Source organism: Amblyomma mixtum, chromosome 7 (assembly GCF_055824585.1).
Source record: "Amblyomma mixtum isolate Tamu chromosome 7, ASM5582458v1, whole genome shotgun sequence".
Lineage (NCBI taxonomy): Eukaryota > Metazoa > Arthropoda > Arachnida > Ixodida > Ixodidae > Amblyomma > Amblyomma mixtum.
In genome coordinates, this window is record NC_143018.1 from 127320129 (window position 1) to 127337275 (window position 17147).

Sequence of the window (17147 nt, forward strand, 5' to 3'; positions counted from 1 at the left end):
ACACAACACAACACAACACAACACAACACAACACAACACAACACAACACAACACAACACAACACAACACAACACAACACAACACAACACAACACAACACAACACAACACAACACAACACAACACAACACAATATACATGTCTGAAGTGAAGGGAGTAAAAGTTGCGTAAAAGCGGCTTGACGATGCTCACCATCACCTATGGTGTGTTCGGCAGCGCGGTGCTCAGCGATGCCACGAAATATTGGAAATCATAACAATAGCAAGAAAAGAACACATATTCAGGAAGCAAGAGGGCAGTTTAACAGTCGCGACAATAAAATAAAACAGTTCTAACTTTGACTTTTTTTTGCATTTATGAAAACTGACTATGCAGAAAACATGAAAAGAACTTCACAAAAAATTAACGACAATAAGAGGAAGACGCGACAGAAGCAACTCGAGCAATCTCTTAGAAGATATGGTTGAAGTGTTGTCTTTTGTGAGACCAAACTATTCAAAGCAAAGGGTAATGTATCATAATTCGTGCGTAGTTGTGGTATGTACCAGTATATCATGATGGCGTGTGAGGTAGCAAAAGGACTGCCTTCTGGAAGGTTAGCTTTTTGTCTTCCGTGAACAACACACGCTGAATGTCCTCGCGGAGCAGGCCGCAAACGAAACAGTCCCGGAGCGCTTCATCCAAGAAACTTCCAAACTCGCAACTCTGCACCAGCCTTCGAAGTTCCGCGACAAATTCGGCAGTGGACTCACCGCTTCGCTGTGACCACTTGTAAAATTTCGCACGCTCTGCGATGACGGACGACTGCGGCGCCAGGTAATCGCTCAGGAATTTCAGAAGACTGTCAAACTCTCGTGACGACGGTGCGTCCGGTGCCGTCAGCGACTTGAGCAGCGCGTAGGTCTTCGCGCCGATGAGACTTAGGAAAGCAGGAACCTTCTTTGCTACTGGAACATCGTTGACCAAAATATAGGCCTTCAACCTTTCCCCGTACGAGCGCCAGTCGCTCGTGGTCTCGTCGAAAGGTTCAATGTGGCCGATGTGACTCATGACTCACTTGGAAGTTTCGGCTGCAGTGATGCCAGTTTCAGGAATTTCACCGCAGGGAAATCTTCGTGCCGGGAAACATTTTTTTTTTACGCAGAGGCCAGGTTCTTTACACTGCGAATTCCGTACGGCGGTCATCCCATCCTCGTCGCCAATATGTCATGTCTGGCATCCAATAACGGGGCGGCGTAGACGTAGCATCGAAGGAACGTTTATTCCTGCTACTTGGCAGGAAGCCAAAAGGTTACATACTGAGCGCGGTGGGCCCGTGCGAGCGGTCTTTTAAAGCCAGCACGGACTACCCGATAAGAGATAGCCAGGCAGTGAGCATGCGCAGGCAGTACGCGATAACACGCGTGCTAGGTTTCGCGCGCACACAACAGTTTTCTCTGAGGTTTGATATGCAGGTAAGTAAACTAAGGTTCTGACTAATTTGGGTCTTATGAACTGTTAATAACGGATACTCATATAATGGATACTCACATTTAGAATATGGTATCGAGAAAATAGCTATGCTGAATATGAAACGCTGGCTATCGCTCTTAATGCATTTTTTTGTATCACTAATAATTTCTTTGTATTAGTCAGAGTTACACTTCCCCCATATTTGGTGACAGTAGTGAATATTGGGCTGAAACAGGGCATGGTAGATCAAAAACGTAGTTTTAGTCGGCAATGTTCGTTGAAATCTCCGCAAAATACCTACCACACAGGGAAAGTTTGACTTGTAACTGTTCTGTGATGGTCCCAGAGCATATGCTCATTGAAATATGTGCCTAGTGTTTTGACTGCCTGGCTTACCTCTATTACACTGTTGTTTAGACTAGAGGAAGGTCACAGCTGTATTGATAATTTTTTGTTCTAAAAAGTACCGCCTTTGTCTTATTGGTATTTATTAATAACGCTATTGATTGAATCCTCATTCCCCAATTTTGTAGTTTGGCTAAAATCCCATTAGCCTTTCGCATTAGTTCAGTAGCATCAGTTCCTGATATAAAGATATTTATGTCGTCTGCATACACTATGCACTCGGCCCCCTCATCAACTTTGACTAGATAATTAATATAAATGTTGAATAAAAGAGGTCCCAGTATGCTACCCTGAGGTAATCCATGATGGACGGATTTGTATTTTGATTTTTGTTTGTCAATACTAACGGTCTGCACACGATTTTCAAGAAGCTTTATGCAATGTCAAGTGCCTTTCGTTGAATTCCGTATGCTGACAGCTTTTCAGTGCGGCTAACATGATTAATCCGGTCGGACGCCCTGTATAAGTCGACAAATACTCTCAGTGTTAGCTTTATGTGTTCTATGTTGTCAATAATTATTTCTCTTTGTATCAGTAAAGCCATTTTTCTGGAATATTTTAATTTTAAACCGTATTGGTTGCTCGGTACTACATAAAATTTCTCAAAAAGCTTGATAACCTACTAAATATTAACTTTTCAAGACCAGTACCGAAAGAGGAAACACGATATGGGTTGATACGGGCGCAGATACAGGTCGGTAATTGCTGAGAACATTTTTATCTCCCCTCCCCGCTTTCTATATGACAACCGCCTTAGCTTTCTTAATTTCTGAAAGTACCTGACGTGAGAGACAAGTTGTAAATATGGGATAAAGTGGGGGATATAACGTCTGTCACATGTAAAAATGGGCTTCAATTTGAGACCAAACACGCTCGCTCTTTTGCTGTTTCTCAGGTTTCTGAAGGCTGGCAGTACCTCCGCATCTTCACACGATTGGAAAAACATTCCGCTGTCTACACGGTTAGACAAGTATTGGAGAGATGTTTATCATACATGCTGTCTACTAATGCGACAAAAAAGTCATTAAGTTTTTCCGCTAGCGCAGAACCACTAAATGTGTTGCCATCAACTGTTATTGGGTCGGGACTATAAGGAGCGGTCCCCTGAAGGAGAACATAAAGTTTTTGCCATCTATTCTTGGGGGTTTTTAAAGGTACCAAGGATATTTATGTGATAATTGTTTTTATCTCTTCTTAATGTAATGTTAAGTTCATAGTGGAAAACTGTGAATGAGGCGCACTACGTGTCAGAAGGAAGTTTTTTTTAGTGATTTCTGGAATGATTTTTTTAGAAATCATTTTAATAACGTCTGCAGCAACCCAAGGCTTTCGAGCATTTTTTGTTCATTGACAGCCTTTTGTGGAAAGCGGTTTCTGTAGAACAACACAACGAAAACGGCGCAAACTTCACGAAGGACGCAGAAAGGGTAGACGAGACACAGGCGCTTCTGTGTCTCGTCTCCCCTCTCTGCGTCTTTCGTGAAGTTTGCGCTGTTTTCGTTGTGATTTAAAACCAACTAGCTCGTGATGTGTTCTTCGGTTTCTGTAGAGCGAGATGAATGCGCGCAAAAAACTATTAAATGTGTGATGCGCTGTCTTCTGCGCGTAAATTGCATCCCAGTTAAATGTTGCGATGGAATTACGAAAGGAATCCAGTGCCTGCGGGAAAATGTCCGGTGTTGTCATGCATGCAACTTGCCTCTCAGTTCTGGACATATTGCTATTGCTACAGACAATATATGCAGGAAGATGATCACTGATAGAATGGTCTAACAAACATCCAAAGAAGGAAACAAGTAAATTGAGAACTCTCGCGAAGAATCCGGCCTGCACCTCAACGACCTCAGCACCACAGAGCATGTGATGCGTTAAAGGACTGAGACGGCTGGACAGCTTGACATCAAGAATATCCGAGCGTCCACAAGTCGGAAGTGCTGGCAGGAAGTGAAGCTACCGGTACGAAAAATGTTATCTCCGAGCCACCGTCACGACTGATGAGTAGAGACTGCCACGTTCTGATAGCTTTGGATTCTGTAAGGATGGGTTTATGGGGGTTGAACGTCCCAAAGTGACTTGGGCTATGAGAGACGCCGTAGTGAAGGGCTCCGGAAATTTCAACCAGCTGGAGTTCTTTAACGTGCACTGACATTGCACAGTACATGTGCTTCTAGAATTTCCCCTCCATCAAAATTCGCCCGCCGCGGCCGGGATTGAACCCGCGTCTCTCGGGTCAGCAGCCGAGTGTCGTAACCAGCGAACCACCGCGGCCCTCGTAGCAATGGCTATGCAGCGCAGCGTCCGCGGAGCGGCGTGTTTGTTAGTGTGAAATCCTGTGCAGCATAAGCCAGCCACAGGTGTCTTCTTCAGCCTTCTCCGAAGCCTGACAGCAAAGTGCGAGGAAGCACCGTTTAAAACCTGGCAACTGCTATCGCTTACCGATAAGCGAAGCCGTCTTACTAGCTGCGAGAATAAATTATCTTACGTATCTATCGACTGGACGTGAACTACACTTAATAACACCACCTGATTTCGTAAATAACGTGGTTGTATCAGCAGTTGTGGCAAGAAACGTATTAAATTTGCTACCTGCACTCACCGCTGTGAACTTTGGGGATCACACACAGGAGTGTTATTTCAGGTAAAAATTATATCAAAGCGCGCACTGTGAAAAGCGTTATGTCTGAGACGAATACATAGCGGAAGTAACGGGTCGCATCACCACTGTGTTGGCGTTCTGACGACCGCTATTTTACGTGAGAGCATAAGTAGTGTTCCGGGAATAGTTAGAATACTATGGATTCTATGGAATACTATGGATACTATAGATAGTATGGATCGGACCGCGTATAGGGATGGTGCGCTGAGCTTCCAGGGAATCACTCAGGAGTGTATTGAGAAAGTAGCAGGCTTTTTGTAGCGGCATAGCACTCAACCAACTGGCCCACCACGACTTCTCTGGCGTACAGCATACCACTTGCAATGCTAGCGCCCTGCTTTGGCACGGCAAGGCTGTCACGAAAGCCTACGCCGTCACATTGACCGGCATTTTCCTTTGCAGCAGTGTACATCGTCGTTGCTCTTAGGGCGCTGAAATGTTATCAAAAGGAAAACCGACGGCTCTGTACGTCTGCAAGCTGTGGACACGGAGGCGCGATGTAGCGCGCAGTGCTCTAGAGTAGGTTAAACTGTGTCAAAAGCGAACAAAACATGCATCGCAGGTGCATGCCAATGCATGAAATTCATCCTAGGAGCACTTAGAGGGGCACTTATATTTCTTTTACTGCTGCGCACTTGTAAATCAAGGTGTGTCAAGAACGGAAAAACAACAACAGAGGATGTTTACTACATTCGAATAGGAGCGAAAGTACGGATTTATGATGCGTAGAAGACGACGGTGTGCAGGCAGTGCCGCGGGACGGAACTGATGGAAGTTAAAGAAGACGACGCTCTCCAATGAACAGCGCGAGATTGTGGTGCAGTGTAACACGCGGCGAGTTAGCTGCTTCGATAGCGATTCTTTAGACTACATGTATAGCCTATCCAGAAGGCAGATGACTCAGGCACTTACAGAGTATTTGTTGCCTGTACCACTGTATCGGCAACCTTTTCTGAAGTTCCTTGACACTAGTGTTTTACAACGTGTCCGGCGAATGTGCATTTCTTCTGCTGCAAAAACATTCTTCTTTAAACAGCACACATCTACGCCGCCTGTGAAGGCATGCCTTCATGCTAAGGGGATGCTTGTGCCATAGGCGGTGAACTGCCGCCTGTGCAGTACACCAGAGACAATTGACCATTCTTTTATTCTGTAAATGGATGCTGAGTTCTTCTGGGACATATTACCACGAAAAATTAAGAAGGACATTGACATCACACCCTACAGAATCTGTTTTTTGCCTGTGGAGAAAAACTGTTTTGCGCCGTATAATCTATTTATGTGGCTGGGACTGTTTAGTCTCTGGAAGAGCCACATGATGGGCCACCACGCCGAATCACCACGGTCGTTGAAATCTTTGTTTCGTGAACGATGCGCTTTGGAGCAGGGAGTATATGCTGGCCTGCAAGAGCCGCCTAGCTGGCTCCCCTATACGGATGCATGTGTGTGCCTCCCATACTTTTGAGGTTCTGGAAGGTGGGGTCGTGCAGAGGCATGGTGGCTTGGCGTTTTGTGGCGTTAGGATGCTTAGATTTTTCTTTTCGGCGCTATTTCTATGCAATAAAAGAATGCTTAGATAGCCTAGTGGTCTCGCTGAGCGGCCCTTAAAGGAGATCGGTTCACGCAGCCGCGGGTTCGACTCCCAGTTTTTTATTTTTTTTATCGTTTCATGGTTTGACCTTTAAGTCTGCTGAAGGTCAAGTTTACACGGTCCGCGATTGAAGCCCGAGGTCCCGTAGCAAAGATTTCGCTTCAAAAAAAAAAAAACAAAAAAAACGAGGGCGCACAAAGCTCACAGGGGCGATGCGCCCAAACCTACTGAAACGGAACTGCCTTCCTTTGGCGCCGCCAAGTACTGGTTTCATTTGGCTTCCAAAATTTAAGTTCTCTTTTTTTCAGCTTCCTCGCATGATAAAAGCGCAGTGTCAGTTTAGAAACCGAACGCCTCGCCTTACAAAGAAAAGAATGCGCTAGTCCCTCGTGCAGCTTTGCGGTAGCTTAATGTCGCCCCCGAATTCTCGGTAATTCTTCCAAGCTGGCAAACTTACATGAGTAGTACGGAGGTCCGAAACAACAACGCATTTGCGAAACCTGCTAAATATGCTTAGGCCATAATTTCTCTACCCGCTCTAAGGAGGCAGGCGATCACGGCTTGACTGCCGCAGTCAATACCTGTCTCCGGTGGACCAGCCTGGCGGTAGAAAAATTTTGCTCGTGTTTTTATTTTATTCCAACCTGTCGCCTCTGGTGCTGCACGGAAATCCTTCGCACTGGCATTGAATGCGTTTCTAATATGACCGGCTGTGACTTTACGTGCAGATGGAGTCCTCCGAGCGACCGTCTGAAACCGGGTCGCAGCTTCTTAAGGGCGCTGTCCTGGTCGCCTTGGTATTGTTCGGAAAGGTGCAAACTGCGCAGAACAACTACCCCAAGTTTTGCCGGGAGCCGTTCCCCACGCTGCTCGACGCCGCGCAAGTGGTACGTTGAACAGTGTTTTACACTTTTGCATGTTGTGAACAGTATTATAAAGATACACTAGCACATTGAAGAGATTCCTGACCAACTGTCGCGCGTAGTGTCTGTAAGAAGTTATGCCGAGCTGTTAGGTAATGTTAAGTGTGGACTTTATTACACATAAAAAATTTGGCGACAGAAGCAGGAAGATAAAATGTAGCGCTGAGTGTAACATGAAGTCCTTTTTTTTAGCCTCGGAGTTACATTTAGTTTAGGAACTAGGAAATGAAACATGATGCGTTTCTACAAATACATCAGTTTCTATCGGCGAGCTTAAGAACTTAGTATGCTTCAGACAGGATTGTTAATGAGAAAAGCTGTGGCGCTTTCACATAAGCCTAAGGTTTTACTTCAACAAAGACTGAAACTTTCTTTTGGCCCATTGCTGAGAGTATTTTTCGAAGAGATGTGTCGAAAAACATTTTAAATGTGGAACAAGGTCTTGAGAACCAAACCCAAAATATTTGTATTTGAGCATAATCATCGAAATAAAATTTCCTTACGCATTTCGCCGACATAGCGCTCTGGAAGCAATGCCCCTTCTGCAGTTGTTGCGCCTATGTCTGCGCACTGTTTCCAAAATTTTAAAGGCTTAACGCTGCTTTAGGCGCGTCATCACCTGCAGTACGGTTGAGCTCCGTTACACTTGCAGTGTAGTAACGGCTTGGTGCAAGGAACTTAAGTAGTTGGCGTGCTCTCCTGTGTAATATGAGGGCGATGTTCACAGTTTTGGACCGGTCGTACTCAGGGGCTGCTTAAAGTTCTCTTTAATGTATTCGCCACTTTCTCCTGAGCAGTTTACGTTATCAACAAACAAGGAGCGAGAAGGGTTATTGCCATAAACTGAAGCAGTGTCAAATACTTGCTCAGGAGTACAGAATCGGGTCTAAACGACGACTTACGCGTATATAACGAAGTATACAGCTTGGTGCACTACGGAAGGCGGCAAACATATCTCGGGACGCATGAAATCTATTTAATATACCTCGGCCATATTGCGTTTGGTCAACGAAGCACCTTAAGTAAGGAGCTTTGCGCATAGAAATTATTTCTTGTGCTGCAGCCATCAGTATCCGCAGCAGATCCAGGCCCCCACTCAAAGAAAGACAAAACTAGAGAAAAGTTCTGGAATATTTCTTACCGAATGCATCCGAATAACATAAAGTGTTCGTTGCTTTGATGAGCATGTAACTATTTTATATTTCATTATATTTCCTTACTATAAGCCGCGATTCTGAGGATGCATATTTGTCCAGACGAAGGACGCTTTAAAAAGCAACGTCTCTACTTAGAAGCATGTATGCATATTGCATGCAGGATGATTTTGTATTCGTTTAAGGTCTGTCGCTTAGCATTCCTTGGTAAATGCAGTGTACTGTGCGATGTCAGTGCACGTTAAAGAACCCCAGGTGGTCGAAATTTCCGGAGCCCCCCACTACGGCGTCTCTCATAGCCTTAGTCGCTTTGGGACGTTAAACCCCATAAACCAACCAACCAACCAACCAACCAGCAGTGGTTTAAAATATTCCCGCATCCGCATGTGCAAGCGAGTTTTAACCAACAGTTAATTTTACGGGTTTGGAAGATCGCAAGCATTGTAGATATATTTCTATATATGCTGCGGCCATGCCCTGGCATGCGAAAGGTCGTGCTGACGCTGAACTAACAACCATCGAATCCGTTTTAGGTGCTGCTTGCCGCATCAACCGTACTGGCTCTTGCTACGGGGTGCAACACTCTGAAGCCTGCCCTTTCCGTCGACCGGGTAGATGCGGAGACTCTCCGCTCGGCGACAGCCGACATTGCCATGGCTCTCTCCTTGGTTCGTTCTGAGTTTTATGAACTCTTTCTTTCAAACCGTGTGATTAGGCAACGAAGAAAACAAATAGTGCTACAAAGCTACACAGAAAAGAAATAATTGGTATATGCCAATAGCTTCAAATCAGGCGAACAGCAATAATTGTAAATCCTCGGTCGTAGATGTCACGATACTGTCACGAAACTTGATGTACATTAAAATCAGGAAATCTACCCTGAGGTAGACAAACTTGATTCGCCGACTAGCCCTGCGCCCGAGTAAACTAGCCTTCATTCTTGGCCCTGACGCTCCAAATGGCAGCGCTGCAATAGCGTGCTATATTGGGCAATATTTTTAAATTGGTGCCCTCAACACATTTGCGCTGGCGTTGTTGTAAACGCCAGCACTGTCGAAGCCGCGTGTAGTGTAGCCGACCGGTCGACTCTAACACTTGTCGTGGGTGCAGTCAACTGAAAATATCATTGCGCACTGGCCGAGAATGCGGTTTTAGGAAGCGCTAACTGGGACAGGAGCGGACACACACGAAAAGAGCTACTAACAACTGTTTATTTTTCAGAAGACACTTGAGCATTAAAACATGCCACGACTTCCCACCATGCGCAACAAAATACGCAGTAGCCCTAGATCGAAGTTTTCACGTTTAAAACAGAAAGAAAAAGTTTGGTTTGGTTTATTGGGGTTCAACGTCCCAAATCAACTCAGGCTATGAGGGACGCCGTAGTGAAGGGCTCTGGAAATTTCGACCACCTGGGGTTCTTTCACATGCACCGACATCGCACAGTACACGGGCCTCTAGAATTTCACCTTCATCGAAATTCAGCCGTCGCGGCCGGGATTGAACCCGGGTATTTCGGGTCAGCAGCCGAGCGCCGTAACCACTGAGCCACCGCAGCGGGGCAGAAAGAAAGGAAAAGCGAAAACAACTTAGCCAGCCAACACGTGCGCATGACAAAACCTTTAGATAGGGGTCCTTCATAAAGTTCTTCATTTACTTCACGCAGAAAAAGAATGCACTGTATTCTATTTAGGGCATGAAGAATGCGGGATACACGCACCGCGCTTTTGTACTCAATGACACCCTCTGGAATTGACGCAGGTGCTGATGTCAGCGCTGCTTTGGAAGCGCTGGGTGCGCTGTCTGCCTCCTTCGGGTTTCGCCTGCACTCTGCTGGGGGGTCTGGCCACGGCGACCGTCCTGGATGCGTTCCGATTCTGGGCTTCAGAGCATACGCTTCAGGTGCGTGTTTCAAGAACTTCACATCAGGAGCTGCACGGGCTTACAAGAAGTCTGTTGAAAACATTGAACGCAATTAGTTTTCATACGTTATCCTGCGATGCAGCCAAGATGGATATTTTTTTTTTCCAAACCAACCTTCATTTTATTTTACAAATGTGCATACAGTCTTTAGGATGAGCCACAGGCCAAAAGCTAAAGAAAATAGCTTGAAAATGAATGAAGCGGCTAGTCAAACGACCTTTCTTCACGCATGACTTAAGAAAACAAATCACGCTTCTTGAAAGCACGAGGATTATGATTTTAGGTAACATATAAGCCAGAAAATTGGCTTCATAAGTTAAGGAAAGCGCGCAGGCAGTGTGCAAACAGTCGTGTAGCTGCAGAAGCATTTCCAGCGTCATATTGTCCGGTTGTAGAGACGGCAGTCCAGCGGTCAGTAGGACACCAACAAGACCTGGAAATGAAGCTCTTTATTTGGGCTGACTTGCGCCCGCAAAAGAACTGAATCACTCGGCGGCGGCGTAAGCAACAAACGTGCTCGTCAGTCGTCGAACTACGAATGCCCGCTGCTCGCGGCATCGTTCAATTTAAAGCCGGCAAGGAAACTTCGAGATAACAGGTCGAGATCATCTAGAGTAATCTGGAAACACGTAGTTGCAGCTCGGCATGGCTGTGATCAATCGAGATTAGTCCGGTCGCTTCTCGCGTCACGAACACAAATGATAACACCCCTTTCCTGCGGCTTTGCGCGAACGAACGGACACTACAATGATACGTGGCAATATAGTACTGTGCAAGCTCGACCGTGGGACTTTGAATGGCAGCAAATTTTTGCTGCTCTAGAAGGTTAATGTAAGGTGGGCGGATTTCACGAAATTCGTAATCAGATTTACTCTGACATCAGAGGCCCACGGCGTGCGTAGCACGTGGCTAATGAACACGCCCTCAGTTGGTCGGTCGCTCGCTATCGTGTCAAATGATTTGGTTCGCCCTAAACAGTACACGGAAGAAGAGATAGGAGAATGTCGCAGCGACTGCGAGCGATGATTACGTCAAGATCTATAGACTAACACCAATAAGTGATGTAAGGAAGATGCGTAGGCGCTGCTGTCATTGGTTGTGGGTAACCGCAGGAGTACAGACCTTAGAATGCATGTCAATAAAAGTTTTCGAAGTAGTTTTGTTATTTCACTGGGCGCCTATAAGGAAGGAACAACAAAAATCGAGTACAAGAGGATCTGCAGCCGCGAATTCGATGCAAGCAGTTGCGGTCGCATATTCTAATTGCCTTGCATGCGACAGTCACAAGTGGGGTCGATACGAAATAAAGGTCTGCATTGACGCTTCGGTTCACACCAAAGAGAGCGTTGCGTCCGCCACGATTCAGCAGTGACAAGTCCGGCGCCATCACTAGAAGTAAAGGGAATGGGTAGCTGCTCACAGGTATCGCCATGCGCCGTTTTGCTGCACCGTCAGCGAGATGTTTGCCTGCCAGGCCGCAGTTAGCGGATAAGCTCTCCAGCACAAAGTACTTTCTTCATAAATATGGTGCATCAACAGCCCTCTCTGCGCGACATGTGGTGGTCGGGAAGATCTTGAATGCTTGGTCTGCTGCTGTGAGATTTTCAATACTCACCGCATGGGATTGTGGGTACTTTAGGACTCTGCCAAGACGGTGCCCTGTGCCCGGAGTATGTCCTTGGACCCTGGAGTGGTGGGGCTTCGGTAGAGCGTAAGACTAAAGCCTTACTAGTTTATCTCAAGGGAACAGGTGTTCAAATCAAATCAAATCAAATCAAATCTTTATTTCCATCGGTGCTACAGATGGAGGGCTACGGAAAAAAAGCTGCCACTTGGCAACTTGACGAGTCCGCAACTTTTCATGATCCGTTGTGTTTTTGAGTGCTTGAGTGTTATGCACACTTGATTTCACCTTTCAAGTGCCCTAGCACTTACAGTGGCTCTTCGCAGCATTTGGCCGTTATATTTTGTTTGTCTGTCTGTTTGCCTGAAGACTGTTTTGTGGCAGGCTTCTCACCCACTGTGCTTAATATATATATATATATATATATATATATATATATATATATATATATATATATATATATATATATATAAACCTGGGTAGCGTGGTGGGCGCCCTACCCAGGTTTATATATATATATTTTAAGCACAGTGGGCGATTTCCGTCTTCATCTGTACATATACATCATCATCGCTCATCTTCGTCTACGAAGTGGCCGCTATAATTTTGAGTGGAAATAAAGCTCACTCCGTCTTCAGTCCCACAAGAGCCTCTCTCGATCCCTGTTTCTTCGTCGCCGCCATACTGCAGCTCCGTTCCGGTAGCCACCTGCTCGGACAATCCACCATGATCCTACTGGGGCTTCCGCTGGGCCTTCAGCTGCCTCAGAAGGTGCGTCTCCTCTAGATTCTAATCTCCCAGCCTGCAGCAATGGCTCCACCGTACGCGCTGCTCCGCAGTCCCGGGGAATCCCTACGTGGACCATCACCACCCTTCAGCGCGAGCCTCCTACAATTTGCGAGTCTTCGTAGCGACGCGGAGGACTGGCTCGACCAGTACGACCATTAAAAAACAAGTGAGGGCCTGGAATCATTGGGACTCTGCTATGAAGGTTCTCAACGTCTCCTCTATCTGACTGCTGCAACCAAGGCTTGGTTCGCGAACCACAATGATGCCCTCCCGGACTGCACCCACATCTCCTCACAGATTCGTGAAATTTTTGGAACCATTAGTGCAAGCCTGGTCAGCTGCAAGAAAACAAATTAGATACGCGTGTCCAGCTACTGGGCGAATCTTACACGTCCTACAATGAAGATGTACTCGGCCTGTGTCGACGTGTCAACAACACCATATCTGCGTACGACTGAGTTCGTCATGTTGTTATAGGACTCGAATAATTTGCTTTCAATCCGCTTACTGCTTAGAATTCTCCACAGTACAAGATATCCATGCATTTGCACCGTTAACACGACCTTCAATCGCTCCGCTTGCAAGACTCTTGGGTCTTCCGCCATTCAACCAGAGTGGACATACGCTGCCGCATTCGCACTATTATCCGAGAACTTCACAGCTCCACCTTACCGACAGTTGAATCCCATCCGCGCCCAACTCGGTCCTCGCCCTTGCGTGATCTCATCAAGGACTAGCTCACTTCCGTCATTCGCCCCGCGGCTCCAGAACCCTCTGTGCCTCGTTGCGTGCCACATATACCCTGATGCCTCAACTCCTGCTGCCGTTGGCTATCCTTTCAATCCGCAGCAAGTCCAGCACAGTCTCGCCTCCTTATCCTCGAGACCTGCTATGTGTCCTAATTGGAGCCCACCTCCTCTTCTTCCGGTGTGTTTATCATCATCATTATCATAAGCCTGACTACGCCCACTGCAGGGCAAAGGCCTCTCCCATGTCTCTCCAATTAATCCTGTCCTTTGGCAGTTGCGGCCCATGTATCCCCGCAAGCGTCTTAATCTCATCCGGCCGCCTAACTTTCTGCCGTCCCCTACTACGTTTGGCTTCTCTTGGAATCCACTCCGTTACCATTAAGGACCAGCGGTTATCTTGAATTCACATTACATGCCCTGCCCAAGCCCATCTCTTCCTCTTGATTTCTACCAGGATGTCATTAACCCGCGTTTGTTCCCTCACCCACTTAGCCCGCTTCCGATCTCTTAACGTTACGCCTAACATTTTTCTTTCCTTATCTCGCTGGGTTGTCCTTAACTTAAGCTGAACCCTCTTTGTTAGCCTCCGTATTTCTGCCCCATAGGTAAATACTGGTAAGATACAGGTGTTGTAGACTTTTCTCTTGCGCGATACTGGCACACTGCCATTCATGATCTGAGAGAACCTGCCATATGCGCTCCACCCCATTCTTATTCTTCTAGTTATTTCCCTCTCATGATCCTGATCAGCTGTGACTACCTGCCCTAAGTAGACGTATTCTTTTACTACTTCCAGCACCTCGCTACCAATTGCGAACCGCTGTTCTCTTGTGTCCGGTGTGTTACTGTGGAATTCGTGGCCATGTTTCGCGCGTTTGTCGTCGGCGCCAGTGTGGCGAGCGTGAATGGCATGGTGGCTTCCGCCACCACGCCACGTAGTCGTCTGCTTACCGCCTAGCGCTTGCCACCATTCACTCCTAATATGGTGACTTCCGTCACGACGCCATGTATTCAACGTCTGCTTGCCGCCTGATGATTGCCACTAATGATCCTCGTGGCTCCTCATATTGTGACTTCGACCACGACGACACATACTCTTCCTATTCTCACCGCCGGCCGTTTGCCGAAAATGCTCCTTCTCACTTCTCCTCTCTGTCTATCTCTCCTGACCGCTCGCTAAACATCAGGTCACCACGCCGCCACTCCCCGTCACCTTTCCGCCGCTCCTCATCGCCTCTTCGCTCACCATCTCAGACCCACAGAAAACTAAGTTGTGCAGTTTCCGGAGGCAAGACCTCTAAATTCTTCGTCAGCCGCCGTCGAACATGTTAAGTGCTGATATTGAAGGCTCTGTTGTAGAAGCTTTGATACACGCGCCGCTACTTCTGTCATTAGTCCTGCTTTGTGTTCTCCTCTTCGGTGCGCACTTCTTTCTGCGGTCCTTCTCTCTGTCCTCTCCGTCCTTTTCTCCATTGGTCCTTCTCTCTAATTAAGAATCGATGTACCCTTCCGGACGGTGCACAGCACGGGAAACTATCGACGGCATCCTGCATCAGAAAGGGGACTGACACTTAGTCAGGCATTCGTTGCCTTTTTGTCGGCCTCCTCGACAGACTTTTTTGTGTTTCTGTCCAAATAAACATTCATTCATTCATTCATTCATTCATTCATTCATTCATTCATTCATTCATTCATTCATTCATTCATTCATTCATTCATTCATTCATTCATTCATTCATTCATTCATTCATTCATTCAAATCGAGCTCCCTGTGCTCCCTCCTGTCCTCATCTCCACATACTCGGCTCTGATTTCCACCGCTCTGCGTAAGCTGCACTTGCATGTTGTTCTCACACTCTACAGGTTACTGAACCCACCATTTCTGACACTCCTGTCCTGCCTTCTCATCACATGGTTACCACCAGTGACCATGCGCTTATCCATGCTTTGAAGATGTCCTCACATTTGCTTCTGCCCACGTCAATGCTGGGCACGTTTTAATCACACCAAGCCCCCTTCTTTTCTTAAGAGGCATTTTTCTCGTCGCGTCCCTGCTCCGTTTCACCAATGGGTCTTCACTTCTCACTGCCTTCAACACTACATCGGAGCGCATTCCTCTGCGCGAAGGCACGGTAATCGCTGCTGTGGCTAATGCCCAACCTTCGATAGTGTTGGTGGTGTCTTCCGCCTGTGGTCGTCTTTTTTGCGGTACTTTTTTATTCAAGTATGCGCCCAACCTGTCACCATTATCTATTTTTCTCTATCAAGCTTCGCCAATTCGCTATGCATCACCCCTGCACCTATTTCAGTTACAATCAGCACCGGTCTCACACAGGCCCAAAAAGAAGATTTTTTTCCCGTCTTGACCAAGCATGCCTATAGTAAATAGTTTTAGGACAAACTTCCGCAGCTACTCATGACATCCACGCAGACGGTTCGATCATCATTTGCCGTCGCCCGTAAGGTGTGTCCTCTATTGAGCGCAAAAATATTCAAGATAATATAGACGATGTGCTTAAACGCCGAATCATGCGCCCTTCATCAAGTCCTTGGTATTTACCTGTTGTTTTGCGTTAGTATTCTCCTCTTGTGCCGGCTAGTCAGTAGGCTGCTAAGCCTGATCCTGCAAAGCCGCCTCAGTTATACATTATCCCCACCTAACGCGCGTTAGAGACGTGCGCAGTTTTCTGGGCGCAGCATCATATTCCTGTCGCTTCATCCGCAGCTTCGCTTCCATCGTGTCCCCTTTACATGAATTTCTTGGCGCCATTACGCTTTTCGTTTTGTCTGAAGCCTGCAAGGCCGCCTTTATGACCCTAAAGCAGACTCCCTCATCTGATCCGATACTGTACAATTTTAGTGACAACGCCCTAACAGTTTTGCGCACAGACGCCAGTGGAGAAGAAACTGGTGCTGTTCTTTTGCAGCGTCCGCAGTCGTCTAGCGAGAAACTTATTGCTAGTTGTACCTGACTGCAGCGGAGCATAACTAGATGATCACTGAAATAAAGTGCCTCGCAGTTGTCTGGGCCGTTAAAAAATTTCTCCCCTATCTGTACGGCCGCCAGTTTACTATCGTCACTGACCATCATGCCCTGTGCTGGCTTTCGCCACATAACTTGTCCGTGTAGCTCGGATTCTGTATCTCCAGGATTATGACTTTACCGTACCAGACGATTGGGGAAAAAACATAAGGACGCCGATGCGCTCTCCCACTGCCCCCTCGCCTCATCGCAACCTCCTTGCGATCGCAACCTCATCGCAACGCTTCGCATACCTAACAATTTAGGGGAAAAACATTTGTGAGCTGGAAACCGTTTATGAGTGCAATGTTTTCATATAATGCAAGATTTCACTACAACAATCAATACGCTGGCAAATCACCGAACGGCAAGCTTGAATTTTTTTATTTTAATGTTTTTGCTATCGTCAAAGGCGTTCTCCATTGGTTTTATATGGCAGTCTTAACTGCTCGAAGCAATCGATGAAAACACTTTAAAAGAAAGATGTTGCTACTTATCACAACAACGGACAATTACATTCAATATTACCATAACAGTGTCTTAAAATTTTCCAATTTTCAAAAGTTTTGTCAGGCGATCTTGGATATGTCATTCCCCCAAGCTGCTCATTAACGGCTATCTAAACCTCGACAGCCGCAGCTATTGATTTGATGCACGCTCCCAGTCTCGACAATCTCGTTTCAGCACAGCGGGCCGACCGTACTGTCGGGCACTCACCGATCGTCTCGGTGGCGCTAAGCGGCCTCCCAGTGCCCGCCTACGTTGCCAACTTACCTGCTTCAAGCTGATCGACGATATTCTTCGGCGTAGGTTCTCCCTCGGTCACTCCTGGGCAACTGTCATACCCTGTTCTCTTCGTCG

At 46.7% G+C, this 17147-nt stretch overlaps 1 protein-coding gene across 1 annotated transcript in view; it reads left to right on the top strand.

Moving 5' to 3' along the window:
• LOC149337547 (uncharacterized) overlaps positions 1-17147 on the top strand; it is a 69027-nt gene that overhangs the window by 29826 nt on the left and 22054 nt on the right. Inside the window, exons 3-5 of the mRNA XM_089554452.1 lie at positions 6831-6989; positions 8713-8847; positions 9941-10081. Coding sequence (XP_089410578.1) covers positions 6831-6989; positions 8713-8847; positions 9941-10081 — 435 coding nt within the window. The remainder of the gene's footprint in view (positions 1-6830; positions 6990-8712; positions 8848-9940; positions 10082-17147) is intronic.